Source organism: Prorops nasuta, unplaced genomic scaffold (genome assembly GCF_024137725.1).
Source record: "Prorops nasuta isolate Cenicafe-Biocafe unplaced genomic scaffold, Cenicafe_Pnas_1.2 PNAS00008, whole genome shotgun sequence".
In the NCBI taxonomy this organism is placed as follows: domain Eukaryota; kingdom Metazoa; phylum Arthropoda; class Insecta; order Hymenoptera; family Bethylidae; genus Prorops; species Prorops nasuta.
The window spans coordinates 7,474,092-7,497,639 of NW_027116805.1; the positions used below are offsets into that span (position 1 = coordinate 7,474,092).

Consider the following 23,548-nt stretch of genomic DNA (forward strand, 5'->3'; position numbering starts at 1 on the left):
TGAGGGGGGGGGGGGGGGTGGAAAATCAAATCTTGTTTTCGTTTACTCGAAATCCTCTCACCGTTGGTCCTTAAACCTATGAAAGTGGATTTTGAAAGAAATGGAAGAGAAGTCTGGTTCGAAAGGATAAACAGTCTGTGTGTCTGCACGAGAAGATATTTTTATATCTCTTCCCTTCTTTTCAGTTTCTGCATGAAATTGTTGCCGCCAAACGTACAGCATTCTCGCATTTCAAGCACGTAGCAAGGATTTCCGTTTGTTGGAGTGAGAAAAAAATGCAGAAAAAACTTGTGATTTAAAAATATGAGAGACTCTTACAAAAATGTGGAATAATCCACCCTCACCCTTCGCTGGAGAGAAGTGAGAATATTTTGAATCAAAGTATCCCACAATTATCCATTTTCCACTCGAAGGAAAATATTGTTTTGAACGAAACACACAAGACACACTGGTGTGAATTTAATATTTAGCCATAAGACGACGTAATAGATGGAAAATGGGATTGTAAATTTAAGCAAACAGTTGGAAGGGTTGGAAAAGTAAACATTTTAGGCATGAAATTAGTTGACGAAGATGCAAGGGGCAATGAAGGGGAGCAAGCTAGCAGCTCATAAAGCATCCACTAGCAACTCGAGAAACTTGGAAGGCCATTCACTGTTTAACACGAAAACTCGATTTCCATGAGTGCATACTGTAAACCTAAGCAGGAATTTACTGCAAAATTTCATCCCAGAATTTACCAAATTATTTGCACACTGAAGAGTGCGATTATCAATGTTGAATGTGCAATTTGGAAGTTTAGCAATTATATTTCATTTTTAAAGTTTATTCTTTATAAAAAACTTGTGACCAAGAAAAATTTAGTGATAAATAAATTTATTCTTCTAGTTGGGAGGTTTTTATTTATTCTATATATGTATGTGTCTCTCTGTTTGCAGGACCAGCGGTAGCGATGATAGGAGCGAATTTGCGCTTTGGCATCGGAGCTTCCGGCAATGTCACCTCGAACGCCACGAAAGTCTTTCAGTGTCATCCAGGCGGAGTAACGGAGGCCACGGTGATATTCAGCCTTGGGGCGATGGGGATGGGAGCAAATATCATACTGATGGCATTGATATTGGCGAAACGGCAGCTTCGCATGTAATGACCATTCTGCACACACATTTTATGAACAATTATTAGAATTATTGCATCGAGTAGTGTGGACGCTTCTTTGCAATATTCGCAATTCGAAGACGAAGATAAAAGCTCATATCCCAAAGACGTTCCTGTTGCTGTAATGGTACCAAGTGATAACTAAAGTCTTACGAACAATTATCAGAATTATTGCAACGAGGAGCAATCCATTCGTTAAAATATTTGCACTGCGAATAAATTGCAAATCAATGACCTTGGAATTGGCAAATTGCCAATTATGCATTCAGCATTGCAACTGTGCTATTTCTTATCAATGATTAGAATTATTGCACTGGAGAACAGATGCTTCGTTGAAATATTGACACAGTACGTAATAGGGGGTAATGTAATACTGATAACCTTGATATTGCTTCATCGAAATGTTTGCATATTACACGAACCACCCTTCTTTCCCCTCCCCTCCTCCTTTTTCACCCCATCAAATATTGTCACATCCATGCGAGCCTTGGAAACATTTATTCAGCATCTCCTTCGAGTAGAAAAAGCTCTCGTGTGTGCTATTACGTATGTATGTATTCAACGAGTATACTTCTCATACATCTAACAATGCTTAAGGCTTTTTGATCCATTTGCAAATATCCCTACAAAATGTCACCCCTCCACGTGTATTTGATATTTCCCAGCTCAGTGGGCCAATCTGTCTATTTACTCGAGATAAATTCTCTCAATCCACTCTGTAATGTGCTTTTCCTTCTAATGCCTGCAGGCTCCATTTTATTCAATCGCAGAGACTCTAACGCGATTCCCATCAAAACTATATCCCTCCATCTGTCGATAAAAATGAAGCGATTCACTTTCTATTTTACTTAACCATATATATACCTTCGTACAATTCTAAATTCCTCTTCTGCAAAACGAGATTAGCTTTTGAACACGAGCACAACAGTGGTCGACTACCTAACTTCTAATTTCACACTAATTAAACACGAAATATCCTGAGCAAAGGCGAGTAATCATTTACATTCCAGAGACGTAGTTATTGCAAATTAAATAACGCAATGAAACCATTGGCTAAAACGTTACACTTATATATATATATATATTAGGGTGGTTATTAAAAAAAAATTTTTTGGCGAATCCTTAAAAAACACTAGTACTTGATGAAAAACTACAGTGGTTGAAACATGTGGCCTGACAAATGATCGAAACACGTGCCTCATTGCGATCAAATATAATTTTCGAAGAATTTTAGTTTTTCGCAAATAACTCATTAAATATTCGATTCTATGAAAAGATGCATATAACCTTTTCTCTGAAGAATTAAATTCTACATAATAAAGGTTCTATACATTTTTCTTCTAGAATGCATACTAATCGAGATATTCCTGAAAAATCGATCCTCTTTTTCGTTTATACACATTATATTGACATATGCTCATATCAGTAGTTATTCTTATTTCGCTGTAGTTACACATTTTATTTCTCTTAATTTAATAAAATATGTTAATTGTACGGTAAACCAAAAATAATTATTTATATAAACATATCAATATAATGTGTATAAACGAAAAAGAGGATCGATTTTTCAGCAATATCTCGATTAGTATGCATTCTAGAAGAAAAATGTATAGAACCTTTATTATGTAGAATTTAATTCTTCAGAGAAAAGGTTATATACATCTTTTCATAGAATCGAATATTTAATGAGTTATCTGCGAAAAACTGTAAAATTCTTCGAAAATTATATTTGATCGCAATGAGGCACGTGTTTCCATCATTTGTCAGGCCACAGGTTTCAACCACTGTAGTTTCTCATCAAATACTACTGGTTTTTGGGGATCAGTCAAAAAAATTTTTTTTAACGACCACCCTAATATATATATACTACTCCAAATATTACTGGACATTTGCATGTTTAATTATTCCACAAAAATGAACTTGAATAAACTTGATTCTTAACTAAAAAATTTACGCTTTTACAAATCGTGATTACAGTTGTAAAAAGAGCTCAGAGGCTCATCCAGAAAAGTTTTTATACATCTTTCTTAAGATAACAAGACCTCTCTTATCTAAGTTTTCTGTCGTGATACGCATTAGGGGATTTATGTCATTTTACTGCTCCAGGGACTGAACAAGTTTCGCTTGGTTAGGAGTTAAACGGGTTGAGCTTGAATGACGCAGGGGGTGACGTTTTAATTCAGGATCAAAAAGTTAGAAAGGATGAAATTCGCAGGTGGTCCCAAGGATTGCTGTTTCATCAGGCCATGGTGGATTGTGCTCGTGCAGCCATTCTCCTACCTCTGGGCTCGAGTATCCTCAATTGCCAGCCCGTGAACAAATGCTCATTGGTGGAAACTGCTTTTTTGCTACTGGTCACTGTTTCCACTGTTAACATGTTAACTACTGTGCTCAACGATAGTCCCGTGTTCCCGGAAACCGACGAGGAAGCTGATCTCACTGCTCCTTTATTAATGGACTCGCCTCAGGTCAGTTTATTTTACCACAAACGATAAAAACTTCAAAAGCCTCGGTGAAATTTATCGTGCCAAAAAATCCTCTTGTCCAACAATTTCCTTTCCTGGCACTCCATCTCAATTAGCTTACGTGGCTTCGATTCGTATTGGGAAATTATGGCAGTTGAATATATTCAAGTTTTAATGTCATTTGTATCAGTGATCGTGTGTGTTGTTCAAAGCTAAAGTGGAATATTTGGTAAAGTTTTTGGTTCTTGATAAGTGGGAATTTATTGCTGATAAATTTTGTTAAAAAATCTTTAGGAATTGTAAGTACAAAGCGAGGAGTTAATTAAATATTTTTGGGAGGAAGATCAAATTTCTAACGAGATAACAAAAGAGTATTATTGTTGTAGAGCAAAAATTGAAAGGTATAGAGAGTTATAAGGAAAAGTGTTCGGAAAACAAATATAATATCTATTCGAAATGCTAGTTTGTCGAAGTAGGATTTATCAGAGATTACAGTTTCATGGGGTGAAGTTGGAAGTCTCAGAATTTAAACGTAGATACAAAGGATCAACCAAAACTCATTCTGTAGTTTCCTCTTAACGTAACTACCCTATGAAACTTTGAAAATTATAGTTAAGCACGCCTGAACTGCGCTTAAAAGCTAATGTAAAATTTTTTATGGCCCATAATTAAAGCTTCGCATGATTAATATTCATGAACTTCTACATTCAATCAACAATATTTTTACGTATAAATTAATTTTATAACCACAAGAGGTGATAAATTGCTATTAATTTTTCTAATTTGATTATTAACTGTTAAAGAATTATTAAGTCCCACACAAAGTATGCATTAAAAATAATTAAGCAATGAATGAACATAGCAAAATAAATTTCACTATCACAAATAATCGATATTAAAACTACAAACTTGTAGAAAGCTCTGATTTAAGCAAAAGTCCAAATACCATCAGTTGTGTATTTTTGCAGAGCTATTAATGAAATAATTAAGGAGAACGTTGAAACGTACAATAAGTTAAATTAACCGAATAAGCTGAGGATTATTTACTTAATGCCATCTGCAATTTGCGTAATTACAATAATAACATTTGCAGCGAATCTGCAATTACAGTTAGCAATTAGTCAGGAAGGCACTTGTACAAAGACAACAATATATACCAAACTAACAAAAGTCTCATTACACTTACGATACCATGTCAACCATAAATAAATAATTCAAAAATCCTAAAAAAAACCTTCCATACGATCTTCTACAATCCAATTTCCCAAAACAAACAATATAACTCTTTTAAAAAATCAACCACCACACTTTAGACTTCAAAAATAACACAAACATCCTCGATACGTTCCGAGTATCTTCCAGGAACATTCCACGTAAATTGAGAGAAAAATGGGAATGATCTCGAGTCTGGAATGATTTTGAGATGGGGAAAAATAGCACGGAACGTACAGCGAGGGAAGAAAAGTAATAGGAAATGGATTTGATGTGAAGGAATGTGGTTGTTCGCAGTGCGTACTGTTTGGCACATTTATGATCTGGTTCGCCAGTATAACCATAAATCTCGGGCCAACGTTCCTGAGCGGAGCTCTTGCGGCAAACACCGAGAGCGGACATAACGCCCCAAGCTGCCCCTTGATACACGGACCATTTCGTCATTACATCCTCAACGTCCTTTGGATCGTCATCAATATCATCTGCGTGGCACTCACTCTCTTTCACCTCAGAAAACTTCACAGAGACCTCACCAAAGCAAACGTCGAAGCTGTACGTATCTCTGCATCTCCTCCCTTTTCTAGAATTCGATAAGAATCTATCAATCTGTGAAAGGAAACTTTCCAATTAGAGAGAAATTCAGAAACAATTTTAGAAAATGTAGACTGCACTTTAAATTATTAATAAAATTTATAAATTTCATCGCTCTCTCTCCAAGCTTTATGCTCTATAAATTTTAATGATTAATTAGACGAAATTGCATGGTGTGTTATATGCCTGAAGCAAAGTAAATTGATGAGGCTATTTATTAGGTGCGAGTAGCTGGGCTGGTAACGACACTTGTCAATGTGACAGGAGGTCATCAAAGGACCTCGAATACCGCAGACGACGGATCTTCTGCAACGAGGAATGGCACTACTCCCAAAGTGAGAGATTTATCATCATTTTTCTTTCTCGCTCGCATACCACGTCTTTCCTTATATTTTTGCCCTTCGTGAATATTTATAATGAGCTAAAAGTGATTTCTCCTGTAACAAAAAATATTTTCATGAGTCAGACGATATTGACTTGAGGTTTTTTTTTACTTTCCTTTGAAAATTCACTATCGATCTTCGAAATTGTCTGTCTTATTTGGCAATTCCGTCTAACAAAGCTGAATTGATGAATCGAAGTAGCTCGGAAGTGAGCTGGCGAGAAAAGTTTGGCCAAGTATAGTGAAACAAAATAAAAAGGGGATTCTTTTTGCAGAGGAGCGGAGCCATCGAAGAGCATCGCAAAATGAGGAATTATTTAAGAAGAATGGAGCAAGAGGGCGTGCAAAGGGTGAAAATGTTCCTGGTTATAACAGCAGCATACGTTATTTTCTGGGGGCCTCTGTTCTTTGTCACACTGGTGCACCACCCTGTCATAGGAAATCCCACTGGCTACGAGGTACTTTTCAAAGATTTGCATATTCCAATTAAAAATCAAATGAAACTTCCATTTTTTTATATGTATAGTTATACAGTTGAAGATGCTGCAATTTCTTCAATTTCTTGCGAAATAAACTCACGTTACTTCTAATTATTCTTCATTTTTTATTCAAACTAGTTGGAACCACTGACAAGGATTCATTATTTTTAACGAGTTTTTATTAGTTTACACGTGGGTCGATAATTGGGTTGAATTTTATTTGGAATGCTATTTTTTGTTTGCCAATTGTTCAGATGAAAGTTTCATCGTGCAGTGAGTTTTATATAAAAAAATTATACAGAGGAAAATTTATTTAATTTTAGGAATATTATACTGTTTGTTCTACGATAGGACATAAATTCTTTACTACAGGAAAGAGTATACTAGATTCTTTGGTATCGAGTGACACGACAGTGTCTCGACTACAAGTATACACGTATACATATATTTTTATAACTATCGAGGCACTATCTGCCAATTTATGGCAAGTTTATCCACCAAAACCTTGAAAAAAGATTGAACGGATTTTAGTAAACAGCAAAATATGACAAAATTATCATTCGTATATTCCATACGAAACGACTGTATATAAATATTTATAATTTAGAATATTCAGATTTTTATTACTCTCCAACAACGAAAAATGTTAATTTGGATAAAAAATACTATTCCCTCAAAAATGATAACTCGATAAAACCATGTTTATCACTGACTCGATGGATATTTGCACAAAATCAATTCGACCCAAGTAATTTCTATTTAATCCAATAAATCATTCACCAAAAATAAATAAATATTTACTATTCAAATAAACATTCATTTAAATCAAAGAAATTTGTTGTAATAACAAATTGTCGATGGTTCGCAAGTTTGGGCTTCGAGTTTAAACTCGAATATGAGACATTGGGAGGAATAAATGTGAAAAGTGTGGAAAACGAATACGAGTCGATTTTATTACGTCACAGGTGTGAAAATGTTGGAAATTGAATGCAGGTGCGAGCTCTCGAGCTTTAAAGCTTATTCCTGTCACTCGAATGATATAGAGTAGCATGCATGCGTTAGGCGAAGTTAATGTGATTGAAGAAAAATAGAAAAAAACATTTAAATGTTAAGAGTATAGGAAATAACACATATATAGCTTAGGTTCGAAGCTGGATGAATAATGGAGTTTGATGGTGATTGGTTTCAGGTAACGCTACATATAGCATACGTGCACGCGTTCGTAAACCCAGCATTGTTCCTAACACTTCACAGAGGTTTGAGACAAGGTATGTCGGACGTTTGTTGCGGTTGCTGTGAGAGCATCGCACGGTGGATCTTGGGATCTTCGCCGAATGGGCCAATGCAACAAAGCGTGATCGTTCAACCACCGAGATACGAGGCACCGATGAGATTACCATCACCCCCTGACCCACCACTGGTACCTCCCCCTTCAGCCGGTTGCGACCTTATCGATGTAGCGCTTTTGAAACCACCACTACCCCCAGCTGCTAAGCACCTGCTGGTGGTACGATTAGACACCACGTAGCTCTGTACTTTATTTTCCTTTCAACAAATTTTACACTTTAGCTTTTAATTATCAGACTTTATTTTTTAACCCCCCTGATAAATGGAAGCGATGAGATTAATGTGGTTACGTTAATTAGTAACCAATTTTAGTATATTTGGTACTTCACTATTCAGCTGATTGTGATTTTAGTGATATCAAATTTTTTGGAGCACTTTTACTCCAGGTGCTGAACATCTGTCGGTAGTACGATTAAATAACAAGTTGCTCTATATTTTGTTTCGCTTTTGATAAAGTTTTTACAATTTAGATTTTATTTGTTAACTTCTCAGATAAGAAACAGTGGTGAGATTAATGTCGATTAATTGTACAGATTTTGTTTGATATTTTGGTACTTAAGGTACTTCCCTTAGAGATAATTGTGAATTTAACGATATACAAAAGTGGTGGAACTACTGCTACCACTTTGATAACAAACATTTATAATGGTTGTACGATTAGACAGCTCTACATTTGATTTCCCTTCAATCAAATTTTCCATGTTAAAAAATTAAAACCATTACCTATACAACTAATATCAATACTATCACCATTCAACAATCATATGGATTTCCAACGATAAACTTCAAGCAAGTTCTTTATTCCTAACAAAAGTTTGGCCTAGAGTATTGAATTGATAGAAAACCTACACGAGTTATTAGTTACTTGCTTGTGTAGTTTATAATATCACTTTTTCCATGTTTTTTTTTTGTTTTTGAAAAACATCTTTTTACCAAATTTAAAATTCGAGGGGTCGAATATACATGGTCAATTTGGGAGAGCCTTTGAGTAATTACTATTATATATTTTTTATTTTGCTTAGCGATAATAAAGGCACAGAGTTTCACGCACGTTCACTTTAATCACTCACGTACTGTTATAACTATCATTGAAAATGCTTGAAGCTCCCTTACAATGATAACAGATCTGTACGTGTAAAAATTAGTTCCCTTTTGTTGTAGAACAATGCAGCTTAAATTATCCAAGTAATTATATTTGTCTGACATTAGAGTACCATGAGTGCATGATTCAAAGCTGATCCCGTTCGAAAGCCTCAAAGAGAATTATATACAATAGATGAAATAAGACAAATAATGCATGAAAATTTAATCGAATGAGTTAAATTTCAAATTGATGAATGTTGACAATTTGATTGAAAATACAGGATGATGCTATGGTGGTGGCCTCTGATCCATGGAGTATAATTTCAAGACCCAAGAGTACACCAAGTCTCTATCAGGATGACCTTTCGAGAAGACCAAGCTTACTCATTCCACCACCTCCAGATTTAAGTGATTTGCAAGCTGTTATGAGTCCTACCAGTAGTGATTTACCCAGTGAATAATAATTTTCTCCCTGAAGAATGTAAAAAAAAATTATATAAAGAGAACAAGTGAAAAATCCAAATCAAAGGTCAATCAAACTCTAATTATGGAAACTGTATTATGCTTATTGCAATGTGTGAGTCAACTATTTAAATTATTTTAATATAAGACCTTAAGAGCTAATTTAGACTTTTGTGATACACAACAACGTTGGCTTAAATTGCAGGTAATAACAATTCTAAATATGAAAGATATAAACAGTCTTATTAAACGTACGTTATATTATCGTTTTATGAAGTAAATCCATAAAACAAACCACCATAAACTTTATTATGTGAGACAGTTTACAGCTGGGACACAAAACCAATTCAAGTACTTTCGTTCAATTTCAGTTTCAATGAAACTAAGAAGAATTTCTAGTTGAGGAATTTGAAGTATATTGCTAAATATTTGAAACTGTTAAAATTAATTTCTGATGATTTGCAATAAGCATAAAGAATATTGAAATGCATCTAGATTAAAATTGTGTCTAATTTCTTCTGTAATTATGACTGAAGTTCTCATTTACCCAAAAATTGCATTTCGATGATTTCTTTTGAAAAAGAGAAGAATATTTCAGACGCGATGTCAATGAATGTGCAGGCTGCAATTTTTATAGACTGAATTTTCTATGCTTCTCACTATACGTGATTCGTCTATAGTCCTTTATAAGTAGAAATATCTAAAATAGTATTTTTTCGTATTAATTACATATAACATTAACTTAAAAAAAAAATCAAGCTCGGTTCTTCATTAGAATATAAGTATAATCATTTTCCAGTGATTCAGGTTCTTGATTTTTACATATCAAAAATTCAGCCTCGCGTGCTTCTCACTTGATGTTAAAAAATTAATGGAGATGTACCTGTTATTATTTATCATCGTCCTATAATAGTGTCCGTCTCGAGGCAAGATCTCACTGTACTTGTATAGATGAAGAGAAATATACACGCCTCGATTAAAAAGAAACGTAGTGAAAAATGTGTACGTATGGATAGACTCTGTCGTTAGATGAAGAATCCAAGTTAGAATAAGCACTTCTCATAAGGTTTTTTGTGCTATACACTCGAAAATAATGAGTATAGTGGTGACCAAAATAATTGATTACACTTGCTAACATAATCTTTGATAAAATATTATTATAAAGATTTATAAGAGAAAAAAATTATTAAAATGAAAATTACAATGATTTGCTTTTACAGACTTTAAAGTTAGAGTTTGATTGAGATTATTATATTAGCATGGTGTAACTAATAATTTGTCAGCCTATTGTTGATTGTAGATTTTATGCAAATTCGTTTTATATACGAAGCACAGGGAATTGATATTAATTACGCAATTAAGAAATATTTCTTGATTTGTTTGATTAATTTAGAAATACTTTTTGAAAGTTTTATTCACACAGTCACAAGTAACGTTTAAATAAAATTTTGGCTTGCATAAAATCTGCAATTTGCATATTAATAAATCCTTTGTAATTAAAAATTATTGAGTGGGTTTTGTCATCCGGGACTCAATCTTGAAGTTTAATGTATATATATTATAAATATATTTTCTATGTAAAACTTAAAAATTTTCTTACTACGTTTTGACGTTTTCAAACGAGTTGACGACGTAAGCTTTTATCATGTCAGTTAAATTCTTGCTTTTTGTTATTAATCCTTATAAAGCTATAGTAAGGGGAAAATATACCTAGTAAGAAATTTGTAAATATTATTGCTATATGAAGCATATGAGGTAAATTATTGAAATAATCTTTATATTAAATTAATTGGGCAATTACACACGTCTAATCTTTTGGTCAAGATTATGTTTATTTTATAATATTTTAGTATTTAGCATTTTGTTTATAATTACTTTGGTATTAAAGTAAGTATAAACAACGATATCTCAACGATGACTAATATTATATAATTGATTTTGTAAAATCAAAAAATTAATGGACATCATTAGTTGATTTAATGAATCAAATTACTTTGAAATTGACTTTATCCATTTATCACACGCTAACCATTGATTATAATGAACCTATTATTAACAATATAAAATGGGAATTGATCTCTCAAATGATGGTGGATAGGATCGAAGCATGCTACTTTAAAAGTTTATACAAATTTATGGTGCCTGAAAAAAAGGAATACCAAAAATATTTGGTATAAATTGGATAATGCATATATTGTAACATAATAGTCCGTATCTCTTGAAGATATGGAATGGAGGTAAAAGGCGTGCATTCGAAAATGTGAATAACTTATTCGCGTAATGAATACGTGTATGTAAAGTGTACATACGTAAACTATTATAAATTCATGAAAATAAAATATCTCTATTGCATCAAACTATCCTATTTTTTTTTCAAATATCTAAGAGTAACGTTAGAAGCACGACTTATAAATTGTCAAGGCTCATCACGATAATATTTAGTTAAAAGTAAAAGAAACTTCTCGTCGTCACTTACTTGTTCAAAACCTCCTAATATTTCTGTAGTATCCATCGCAGAATTTACAGTTATAGATTTCAGCTTTTGTCCAGCTAAAGTGGCCAATAAATGCACAACACTACTCTTTCCGGATCCAGAACCTCCAACCTAATCAAACAAATAAGGTATCAATTCTTTGTCAAGAGGTAAATAAAGTATCAAGAAAATTACAAATAAAAAAGAGCTTACAAGAATAGACATCCAATTCATATTAATACACTGTACAAGACTCCGTAATACTGGCATTTGGTCCCTCAGCAATAACAAATTTTGATCAGTGTAAATAAAACGGTTCGTACGTGACAAGGCTACATCACCTACGTATAATTTATCAGTCGTTATATATATTAATGGTTCATTAGGTGGAAGTGGATATTTTTCAATCGGGAACATTTCTTCATAAAGTTGAAGAACCTGCATACAAAAATATAAATCAGTTCCAATTTGGTATCCTTAAAATTTATCGTGAAAAACATTTTGTTAAAAAATTAATACTTGCCTTCTTTCTATCTTCTTGAGTTCGCATTCTATCGTTATAAATAACTTCCATAGCCTTTCCTGGATTATAATTATTCGTTTCTAAAGGTGTTAAGTTGACGATCGCTTCGCACCACCTAACAATGTCCCGGAGATTCATTTCCCATGGAGAACCAAGGTGACCCCATAAAACACCAGCTTCCGAAGCTAGTTTAGCATTAAATCTTATTATGCTCTCAGCGAGCTCCGAAGAAAATTGTGGAAAAAGTTGTTTAACGATGAAACACAAATCATCGTCGTTTAGAAGATCAACAAAGACCTACAAAAAGATTATTTATTAGGACTTTTCAATTATTTTTTTATTTTTTTACTTCAAATTAATCTTTACTTGTGTGAATCTATTTAAAAATGATTTAGGTAATCCTCTTCTTGCACCACCTTGCGATAAAGGATTTTGACAAGCAAACAATTTGGTTCCAGGTAGAACATAAAAAGTTTTTCCTAATTCAGGTATATAGATTTCTCCTCTATGATCAAAACAGGCATTGAGACCCTCCAAAACTGATTGTGATGCCAAATTGAGCTCATCCAATAAGATCCAATGTCCTGCACGTAAAGCTCGTAAAAATGGTCCATCTTTCCAAGCAAATTCTCCACCTTTTCCACCTTCCACAGGCAGATCAGCGCCGAATAAATCAGATATATCCTAATTGAATTTATTAATTGAATAAATCTATTTTTCATGATTACATTATAGTAAAAAATATAACTTACTGTTTGATCACTGAGGTTGATTCTAAGTAAAGAATGGCCTGACGCTTTTGCAAGAGCTGATACCAAGCTCGTTTTACCAACGCCTGGACTTCCTTCCAATAAAATTGGTTTCAATAATTGCATAGCTCGTAAAAGTTTTAACGTATTCAGCTTGGTTGTTGGAGTATCAAAATTGAACGTTTCGTTAATGTTCGATCCTTCCCCACCCCTTTTAATATAAAACGGGGAAATACCGAATGCATCATCCAGTAAACACACACTTGTTTTAGCAGTGCTGGTAGTTATCCCAGATTTCAGCGTATCCTTTATCTGGAACTTTATTTGTTTAAAAGCGGCATCTCGGAAATCGTTCAACTTTTTCAAACTAAATAAAAGAAATGATATGATTAACAAACAGGTAACGAGAATCAATTACAACTGGTCAAGAGATGAAAGTATTTTCTCAAACTCACTTTTCTGAGCCAGTCAGACCTGCACCTAAACCATCAATGTATGTGAGACAAGCTCCGTGATAATATGCTTCACCAATACTTAATTGCTTAACCGAAGCATCGCATACACAAAAATTAATGAATTTTACCCAGGTAAGAACATCTCGTATACTCAATGCTAATTTCTTTCCAATCTCTGACAGTGGTAACCAATCAATAAAGTTTAAAATTGCCAGTGCAATAGATTCTTTTTCTGATTGTAATTTTTCATGTAAATTATGTTGTATTATTTTGGACATGTCATGGTTATCCATATGACTTTCACACCATATTTCTGTGAAACGATTTCTAAGAGCGGGGGAAAGTTCTTTTTTACCATAATCTCCTCCAGGATTCATAGTTCCAACAAAAACAAATTTTTCATTAGCTACAATTGTACTGTTTTCCTTCTCAGCTAACAACAGACTTCGTTCAGGTTCTGCAAATTATTAATAAATGTAATAAATAAGTAAAAACTTAACTAAACATGTTAAAAATAAAAACCTTACCTAATAATGAATTTAATCTCTCTAGTACACTGTCATCCGCTAATGAAATTTCATCCGCCAAGAATAAAGCCCCGTTTCGCATAGCATTGATCAAAGGTCCATCAACCCATTCAAACAATCGCTGGTTATCGCTTTCACTACGTTCTCGAACAGGTCTTAAATTACCAAGAAAATCTGAAGATTCGCTATGCATGTGACAATTGACGCTATATATATTTTGTTTGTTTATAGATGCAATTAATTGGCAAACTGTAGTTTTCCCTCCACCAGTTTCTCCTACCAAAAGAACTGGTTCTTTAAATTGGCAAGATTTCTCTACCAGAACTGCCATCCGTCGCATGTTATACGTGCAAACAATGTGTTTAAATGAATCAGATGAATTATTAAGTATTTTTTGTAAAATACTTTTAGTTACGGAGGATGTATTATCGTTTAACGTGAAAAGAGTGGTAGGGTTCACATCTCGTTTTAAATGCTTTTTAATCACTAATCTAATTTCATCAGCTTCCTCGAGCTTGCGAACTTTAGCCGATAGAACAAGATATCCTTCATCCGCTAAATGCTGACTCCAGTCATAAAGTCCGGAACCTACATCATTGGCCAATCTGTATCTTTCTCCCCATCGAAATAGATCACGCAATGTGATAAAGCCTTTTTTCCCCGCAAATGCAGCTGTATTTTTACGTCTCAACTGAAGATCAGTCATTACACCAATAATTTGCTTGCAGTAAGACTCAGGCATACTACATCTTTCATGTAAAATTGTTTGTAGTTCGATAGACGGTATCTCGTCAAAATGTAATTCAACAAATCTGTTTCGAAAAGCTCTTGACAGAGTTTTCCTACCACCATACAAGCCAGGTGGATTTTGCGTGGCGAACAGCATAAAGTTATCATGAGCTTTTACAAGTTTTTGCGTTTCGGGTATAAAAAGCTCTCGGTTATCATCCAAAACTCTGTTCAAAGCTTCCAAAACATCGCTTGGTGCTAAATTCAGTTCATCCAAAATGATCCAGTGACCCTTCCGCATTGCTTCGACTAGTACACCTTCCTTGAATATCAGCTTACCACTTTCATTAGAAACATAACTTCCAACATATTCTTGTAAATCAGTATGTTCATGATTATTAATTCTAACACAAACATGGCCAGAAGCTTTAGCTAAATAAGTGATCAAGCTTGTTTTCCCTACTGACGTATCACCTTGTAATAGAACAGGTATTTTACCTATGGAAACCACTCTAACTAAATCTTTTAAGTTACGTCGAACTGATGGTGTTAAAATGTAATTCTTCGGTATATTAGTCTCCAGACTACCTTTTTTCACCCAATAGCCCTCGAAAGAAACGTAATCCGTGTCTGCGGTACAATTTGGTTTCGGTATAGGAGTACCAAGAATAGCTTTCATAGTTTTATTGTCAAGAATAGATGTAGCTATCATTTTTTGAACAATTGGATATGAGTTATTGTCCAACTGTGTCAAAAAACTTACGGAAAATGCTTCGTATAGAGATCTAAGTACATTTCCACATGGATTATTTGCAGAAATACTCAGGGCTCGACATAATGTTCTCAAACTGTAATGCGGTTTGTGTGCGGTTCCATCGTACAAAGTGTTTGCAGCTTCTTTTCTCACTTTTAAATAAAACTTTACTATGGCTTCCAATTTTGCTGGTGGTAAATTCAGCTCTTTTAGATATGATGTCACTAATAGCAATAAATCCGATCGCTCGGTAAGCTCGTCCACATAAAATTCTGTAAAACGATTTCGCAGTCCAACGGGCAAATCCTTTTTCCCAATATCTGTAGCTGGATTCATACAAGCAAATAAAGTAAAATCTTTATGTCGTTTAATAGATTCTCGATCTCCTCTTTCTAGTAGAGATAAAGATCCCGAGGAGCGTTCTAGTAATCCAGATAAACATTCTAATGTTTCTGCGTTCGCCAGATTAATTTCGTCTAAAAGAACCCAATATCCTTCCTTTAGTGCCTTTATCAAGCTTCCTTCTACAAAAGAAAAAGCTATAGAATATAATGTTTTCACTTGTAGCATCAATTTATTTAAACTTGTAGCCAATTTTTCCCATTTCTCCAACATTTTTTTATCATCTCTATCAGTCTGCTCTATCGAATTTTCATTTTTTCTCTTTCGTCGCCCACTCTCATTAATCTTTACAGTTGACACTTCTTGCTTTTTGATGCTTGAATTTAATCTCTTTATGGCAGCAATTGTGCTATGGTTCATTAAGCTTACAAGAGTTTTCCATTTACTTTCCTTATAGCATAAAGCCACATGTTCTAAAAATTTTTTATTTGGCTCAACAGCAAAGTATGACCTGAACAATATTTCAAAGTCTTCTCTAATGGGAGATATTAAAAATTTGATATCAACTGGTTTATAGCCTCCCAATAAATCAGCACTTTCACTCTGTTGATTCATATTGATAACAACTAATTTATAACCCATGCTTCTTGCTAAGTATTGTACCGAGCTTGTCTTTCCTGTACCAGTTTCACCAACTAAGAGAACAGGCTCTTTTTGAATTACACAGCTAGCTATTCGTTCCAGTAAACATGCGGATGGCCTTGTGAAAGAAAAATTAATTTTAGCTTGTTTGATTGTTGCAATATGTACTGTCTTTCGTGACAGTTTTGCTCTACCAGCTAAAAATAATTCTGGTGTTAACATTACACCAGGCTTATGAACATTACAAAAATATTCTGCTTTTGTTTTTATTATGCCAAGTTTATTTGCAACTGCTACTGCTAGCAGTAATTGTTGTTCTGTAAAAGAAGAAAAAAAAATCATTTAAATTATAAAATATTATTCTAGCAATAAATAATACATGGAGTATTTATAAAATTACCTCGATCTGGTACTGAGCAACAAAACACATCTAAAGCATCTTGAAATAGTTTTAAAGCTGAATCTGGTGATGATACATCAAAATCAATTACAGCCCTAGAGCACCATTTTATTAAATCTCTAGTTGAAGTTTGTCTTACAGTTTTAAAAGATACTGCTCCATTACTGCTATTACTCACTTCATGATTTCCCATAGAAAACAATAGAAATACATCAACTATTCTAATAGCAATTGTCTTCAATGTAGGGAATAATACTTGAACGATAGTTATTAATTCATCTTTTGATAGAGGCTCCACATTAACACAAAGCCAATGCTTTTGCAGCAAATTAGATGCTGCAGAAGTTTGTCTATGTAAGCCTGTTGCTGATGTTATTAATCGCTGAGTTACAAACATTTGAAATCCACTTTTTGCATAAACAACATCACGATATCCAGGTACTGATAAAGTTCCAGTTTCCATTAAATTACTCAGTACACTTGCTACATCTAAAGCAGCACTGTCTATATCTTCTAGTAGCAACCATTTTCCAGTTGTAACAGCATGTGTAAGAATACCTGGCTGCCAAGTAAACTCTCCGGGAATGTCAGTACATCTGTACATTCCTAATAACATTTTTGAGTCTGTTTGATCACCCAACTGAACTTTAATAAAATTATCAGAATCATGTCCTGTAGTTTTTGCTAAATATTCTACTAGAGAAGTCTTTCCACAACCAACAGCTCCTTGTAAGCATATACATTTTCTTGAAGCAATAGCTATAGACAATCTGCACAGGTTTTCTTGAGTTGATGGCACTGGGACTAAATCAAAGTCTTCAGTATAACATTTTTTTTTAAAAGCTGGTAACAAAATACCACCAACATTTGTTACAGATGAAATATCAATAGATAGATTATCGATTGATTGAATATTGTTAAAATCAGATGTTGTTACATTCTTGGTGTCTACATAACTCTCAAAAAAAATTTTGAAGTTATAATTGTTATCAAAATCTTTTATTAATAGCTTTGCTGATGATAACTGTAAGTCTTCAGATATTTCTAAAATAATAGCTACACACTTAAGAGCCACCCTTAAAATAGAAAAAGATGCTATGAATAAAATACAAATAATTCATATAGTTAGAAACTTACCATCTCACATTGCTTTCTTTATGAAGCAAATAATGATAAAATTTAGACCAATTCCAATGATGTTTAAAATGTTCCGTGGCCACTTGTAATATGTTATAACAAGCAACAACTATGTCATAGTCAGATACAATGCTTACACTTGATAGTTCAGTTTTATATCTTTTAGCTTGCTTAGATAGTTGATTAACAGATTCAAACGGTGCTGGATTTAAATCAAAATAATGAAGAACAAATCTATATAAAAGTAATAGAAAATATTTATTGAATATTTCTTAAAGGTGATACATAGAATATAAAATGTAGTAAAAGACAATACTTACCCCAGTAAATCTGGATTTAGAGAAATTAATTTACCCAAATTAACACAATTTAATTTATGCAATAAATTGTCTTTGACACAATAGGGTTTGTCTGTTGAAATTGCCAATTGAACAATTGCTGGTAATAGGGTTGCCATCTGACCTCTTTTATTAACCTTACAGGAATGTACGGGGGGATTTTTAAATTTATCTAGGATTTTCAAATCGTTCGAAAAAGTTATTTTTTTCTAATTCGTTATTACCCGTAAAAGACTTCACAATAAATATTATTGGAAATTGGAGATGTGTCGAGGTAAGCGGTCCGGAACTGGCTTCCTTGTAAGCAAGCACCACAGGGCTCAGACAGACAGAGCACAATTGCACTGTGCTCATGTGCTGTGCTGTGTGCACGTGCACGTGTTTAAGAAAATTTAACCTCAAAACTTTACCGGGGTTTTTTAACATGCACTAATGCTAATTGATTGGTTGATCGGTCAGCGCATTTCCAAATTGACCAATCACATCGAGTATTTTTACCCAAAATAAAGTTGTTGTACTATAGTCGTTATACTGCACTGTGCAGTGTGCAGCCGAGTGTCGCCACCAGTCCAGTCGTCACGCACTCGCCACTCGCCAGTCGCCAGTGCTTGCCAGTGCCCAGTGTGCCCACTGGTGCCCATTGCCCAAGCCTCAAATGTCATGTGTGTCTGTGTGCACTGTGCACATACATTTCGAAAATTTTAACACATTTTGGTTTGCTGGATTGGAGGTTAGGTTAGCCTTATGACTAGACCGACTAATTTCTGTACCCCTGCATATAAAAAGACAAATGTAATGTAAAAATTGAGTATTTACAAATAGCTTATTAATAGAATACAAATTCGAAAATGAATATAATAAGGAGATCCGTCAGCATTACCAAAGCTATTTCTCCTTTTCTAAATAATGGGAGTTTTGTTATCAGAGCTGCAAGCAGCAAAGTAGATAAATCTGGATATAAATTAGGTAAAATTGAATGGCTAAAGCCAGAACCAATACCATTTTATAAGCCAGAAAGAACTGGAGACTATGGTATATCTATTGATTTGAAAGAGACTGATCTAATAAATTATTTTAATAATGTGCCTGAAGTTTTAAAGTAAGTTAATGTATTGTTTTATAGATATCATTTAAATATTATTATGCTATTTCTAGATCATTAATCTTTAATTTATATTTACAGTAGTGATGAAAAGGTGAAAAGTCTTTTTACACTAAAGCTAAATCCACGTAAGGAGGTTGTTAATTTGAAACGTGAGAAAATTATTGCTTTGGTTAAAAGACATAACTTGGATAGGGGATCAGCAGAAGTTAAAAGTAGGTACTTTTTTATTATACAATTAAGCAATATTTAAAATGAAAAATATAAAGAACTGAATATTAAACATAAGAATATTATTGTTAGAATTTAGGGAAGGATATAATTATAACTAATGATACTCTTATTTTTGATATTATATTCTTTATATTTTCCATTGTGTGGAATCCTTCAAGGTTTATCTTATCTAATTCTTATTCTAATATTGTCTACAGTTGCAGCTATGACTGTTGAAATATTACAATTATTGGAAATTATAGAAGAGCATCGTGGTAATAAAAAAATGAAAACCTTTCTGAAAGAATTAATAGATAAAAGAAATAAATATTTAAAGTATTTAAGAAAATGGGACTACAAACGATTTGAATGGATTTTAGAGAAGCTTAACTTAGTATACAAGCCAGCTCCTCTGTAAGTATTTTAAGACCTTATATGGAGAAAAATTTGTTGTATTCAACATTAAATTTATTACTTACTCATTATAGATATCCTAAGGCACCAACCAGGAAAGATTCTTTGAGAAAATTGGTAAAGGAACATTGTGATAATTTGATTAATTCTAAGCTAAATGCTTATAAGGAAGAACTAAAATGTCAACAAGAAATGTTTTATAAAGAGAAAGCAGAAAAGTTGGCTTTTATTAGAGCAGAGGAGATAGCTTGTGGTGTCACACCAACAGTAAATGAAGAGGACATTGAAGAGGCTAGAAAAAAATTTGAAGAATTAACTAGTAGTAAATAGATAAATCATGCTTATTGTAAATAATTAAAAAAATGGAAAGATTAAAAACAAATACTGTTTATTATTTTTTAGCTTCATAATAAGTTTAGTTACTTATAAAAATGTTCTTCTGTTATAAAGAGTTAAAAACATTCCATACTTTAATTACCAGGATTGTATTTAGCTTTAGATTATTTGATAAAATAATTTTTTCAAGAAAACTAGTGGATTTTTAAAAATGAATTTTATTGCAAGATGAATCTAGAAGCATTATCATAAGTAAGTCTTTGCCTATATTTTTGGCTTCTAAACTAGTTCTATGTGAAAGTTTTCCTTAAGTTTCCACGTATAATTTAAGAGATATGTGCAAGAGATGCTTTAAATGTAATCAGCCGAATCTTTCTTCATTGTAGTGGTAACTTTGTGCAATGTGAACAAGTGCATTTTTTTATAAATGTCTATGTAAAGGATAAGATTCCTGGCTAAAGAGTATACTGCATAACGGGCTATTCATTTAGATAAAAATCTTTCAAACTCGTGAGAACGATTCGCCAGATAGATTCGTTTCACGACAAATTCTAGGTTTATCAAGTAAGCCACAGTAGATGAATAACCCTTATCATGTTTATCGCTTAATTAACTAGTATATTCGCTAAGATGCTTAACATAATTGTGTGGTTTTATTTCCAAACTAGTTTTCAATTAAATTGATCCAATTAAAATTAATTACTACCCTCAAAAGAAGAAAGTATGATCTATACCAGAACTATACATGAAAGTGTCAATAATTAAAATTTAATTGTAAAAAATTTAAATTCGTTTTTATTATACAATTTTCTGAGGAAAACTATAATTTTAGACTAGAGCCCGGAGCTCGGTGAAATGTAAATAATGTGAATCAATAAAAACAATTTGAGGAAGATTAATTTTCTTTCGTAATATTAGACCATACTGGAGAGATTTTCTAAAACTAAGACTGTATTTAGGAGTTTTAGGGTATTGGTGAGAAAATTGCTAGATTGCTATTTTGTAATGATTGGCAAAAGTTGGAGCCAACGAATGCCCGTATAAAAACGAGAAAATATGTTAGATTTCTATAGTCCCAATTGCATGTTTCGTCAAGAGTTTTCGCTGCTCTTCGCACTCTCATCTCTCCAGAGTCCAGACTAGGTGCCTCCATCCAGTCCTGCTGAAGAGGCAGAGGAGGGAAAAAAAATGCAAGTGAATGTTCGCCGTGTATATAAACAACACTGGCGCCGGGGATGCTGCTATTCCAACGAACCAGGAACTTCCGCGCAACGTACGTTCGTTTAATTTTTCATTATCGCGCTTTTGCTTAAAAATGAAGTTTGAGGTAAATATTTATCAATGATAGATTTTGTACAATAACCTTTACGCTTCCTCCAATAGAAAAAAAGTGTAATTGATTGTGACATGGTTAAGTAGTGATAATAATACAATTAATGATTGTGTTAAGAGTAAATATCGATTTGCAAAATGTTTTTCTCGCTTAATGTGTTTGTACGTTTGAATAACCAGTTGTGTAACGTGCTATGTATACAAAATTTAAATCTAAAACTAAAAAGAAAAAATACTGATATACACACACACAATTTAATTTATAATCCATAATCAAATATATTTTATTTTTCAACTTTCTAAAAGAGTGTTTTAATTTTACAACAGGTTTATTAAACATATATATATATATATATATACATCTAATTATAAATCGAAGGATAAATATTGATATTATTGTAATAATTGAATGTGTGACTAAGTTGTAAATCATTTCGTCCAACAAAATGAGTGATTTTTATGTTATTAGTCTTATTTATTCTATGATTTTTGTTTTCTGGTGTTTTGAAATGTCTGGAATGCAATTAAGAGGTATTCCATTGGCGTGAATTTTTTTTACATATATGACTAAATCGGTCAAATGATATAAGATGTGCGTTGGGCACTCCTTAAAGGTACCGACTGATAGTTTCTATTATGCAACATGAATTTACTAAGACAATCACTGCCTTTCCTATAAGTACACAATGTACTATGAAATCTTTATGATTCTCTCTCACAACCAATACATGCCCAGTTGAGTTTTCTATTTCTCATCGTCCGATGACTCTTCATTAAATTAATATTAACTGCAATGCATGTACCGTCGTTCACTCTAGTACTTCTACCACCATCGTTTCTTCATTCACAGTTGAAAATTAATATATTTTCAGGTTCTTTTTCTCTGCTTTTTACTTGTTTATTGTCAAACAGGAATTTCTCAAAAGTAAGATAACATTTCGTTTGGATAATCTATGCTTCATGCATTTATCATTTGTACTGACATTTAATTTATTTTACTTGATTAGATTTTCTCCTCCAACCCCGTTTGGGTCCTCACGGCCCTCTTACCCATGTGCACCGATTAGTTCGGTGCCTTTAGATGCATTAGGACCAGCAATAGCGTGTGCATTGAAGTCAGCTGCGTTAAATTCCAATTCGAACTCAGAGCGACACGATTTACCACCCAATTATGTAAAAGTTTCATCGCCTTCGCCTTACAAACCTTTGAGGAGGTCATCCCTTGTTTATTTAGCGCCCCCAGCTATCAAATCTGCATCTTCCATTGTTGTAACCGAGCCGCAAGAAACTTCCGAAACTAAAAGCGTGGAATTAATGGCAAGTCTTGTCATTTTAAACTTTCTTTCAATTATGTAGCATTGGAATATTTTATTATAAAAACTGAAGTTTAAGGAATATTGTTAAAAAGATTCGTGTTTAAATTGAATAATAGTATTTTTTTCTTCGATATATATTTTAGGCATATCCAAAATACTCGTTCAATTATGGAGTACTGGATGGGTATACTGGTGACTCAAAATCGGCATGGGAGGAAAGAGATGGCGACAGTGTTAAAGGGGAATATTCAGTCGTCGAGGCAGATGGCACAATTCGTACAGTAACATATACAGCCGATGACTACAACGGTTTTAATGCTGTTGTGAAAAGGAGCGAACTACCAAAGCCTCCTAAGTCAGAAGAAAATCTCAAGACATTTATACCAATAATGATTTATGATGATCAGGATGATGACTATGCGTAGTATTTCAGTTGTTTGAAAAGTTTTGCCGCATAATTGTTCTTATCATCTTCCCATTATTTGATTTTTATTCATATTCATTATCATTAAGAAACATCTTTTGACTTTAGGGTTTTTCTGTTATTCATACATTAATTAAGCGTCGAGAAAAGTTGTATAGGATAGCGC

At 33.3% G+C, this 23,548-nt stretch overlaps 4 protein-coding genes across 5 annotated transcripts in view; 3 read left to right on the forward strand and 1 right to left on the reverse strand.

The window, feature by feature from the left end:
• LOC136775317 (uncharacterized) overlaps positions 1-11,567 on the forward strand; it is a 42,029-nt gene extending 30,462 nt beyond the window's left edge. Inside the window, exons 2-8 of one of the 2 annotated variants that reach the window (XM_066729985.1) lie at positions 939-1,140; positions 3,371-3,623; positions 5,130-5,384; positions 5,645-5,758; positions 6,081-6,263; positions 7,474-7,791; positions 8,996-11,567. In XM_066729985.1, the coding sequence (XP_066586082.1) occupies positions 953-1,140; positions 3,371-3,623; positions 5,130-5,384; positions 5,645-5,758; positions 6,081-6,263; positions 7,474-7,791; positions 8,996-9,175 (1,491 nt within the window). In that variant the 5' untranslated portion in view covers positions 939-952 and the 3' untranslated portion in view covers positions 9,176-11,567. The remainder of the gene's footprint in view (positions 1-938; positions 1,141-3,370; positions 3,624-5,129; positions 5,385-5,644; positions 5,759-6,080; positions 6,264-7,473; positions 7,792-8,995) is intronic. The other variant, XM_066729986.1, reaches the window with a different exon arrangement.
• The window catches only part of LOC136775314 (midasin), an 80,673-nt gene extending 62,138 nt beyond the window's left edge, over positions 1-18,535 (reverse strand). Inside the window, 10 exon segments of the mRNA XM_066729978.1 lie at positions 11,653-11,781; positions 11,863-12,087; positions 12,173-12,469; positions 12,539-12,856; positions 12,925-13,288; positions 13,377-13,833; positions 13,904-16,687; positions 16,771-17,846; positions 17,908-18,141; positions 18,228-18,535. Coding sequence (XP_066586075.1) covers positions 11,653-11,781; positions 11,863-12,087; positions 12,173-12,469; positions 12,539-12,856; positions 12,925-13,288; positions 13,377-13,833; positions 13,904-16,687; positions 16,771-17,846; positions 17,908-18,141; positions 18,228-18,364 — 6,021 coding nt within the window. The 5' untranslated portion in view covers positions 18,365-18,535.
• A 332-nt stretch (positions 18,536-18,867) lies between these two features.
• On the forward strand, positions 18,868-21,178 carry bonsai (28S ribosomal protein S15, mitochondrial). Its single transcript, XM_066729989.1, has 4 exons — positions 18,868-19,344; positions 19,429-19,562; positions 19,779-19,974; positions 20,049-21,178. Exons 1-4 carry the CDS (start codon positions 19,094-19,096, stop codon positions 20,302-20,304), a joined length of 837 nt encoding a protein of 278 aa, XP_066586086.1. The 5' UTR covers positions 18,868-19,093; the 3' UTR covers positions 20,305-21,178.
• A 143-nt stretch (positions 21,179-21,321) lies between these two features.
• LOC136775320 (uncharacterized) lies at positions 21,322-23,433 on the forward strand. The gene is made up of 4 exons (XM_066729990.1): positions 21,322-21,583; positions 22,515-22,567; positions 22,650-22,959; positions 23,102-23,433. The coding sequence occupies exons 1-4, from the start codon at positions 21,509-21,511 to the stop codon at positions 23,381-23,383; spliced, it is 720 nt and encodes a 239-aa protein (XP_066586087.1). The 5' UTR covers positions 21,322-21,508; the 3' UTR covers positions 23,384-23,433.
• The last annotated feature ends 115 nt before the right edge of the window (positions 23,434-23,548 follow it).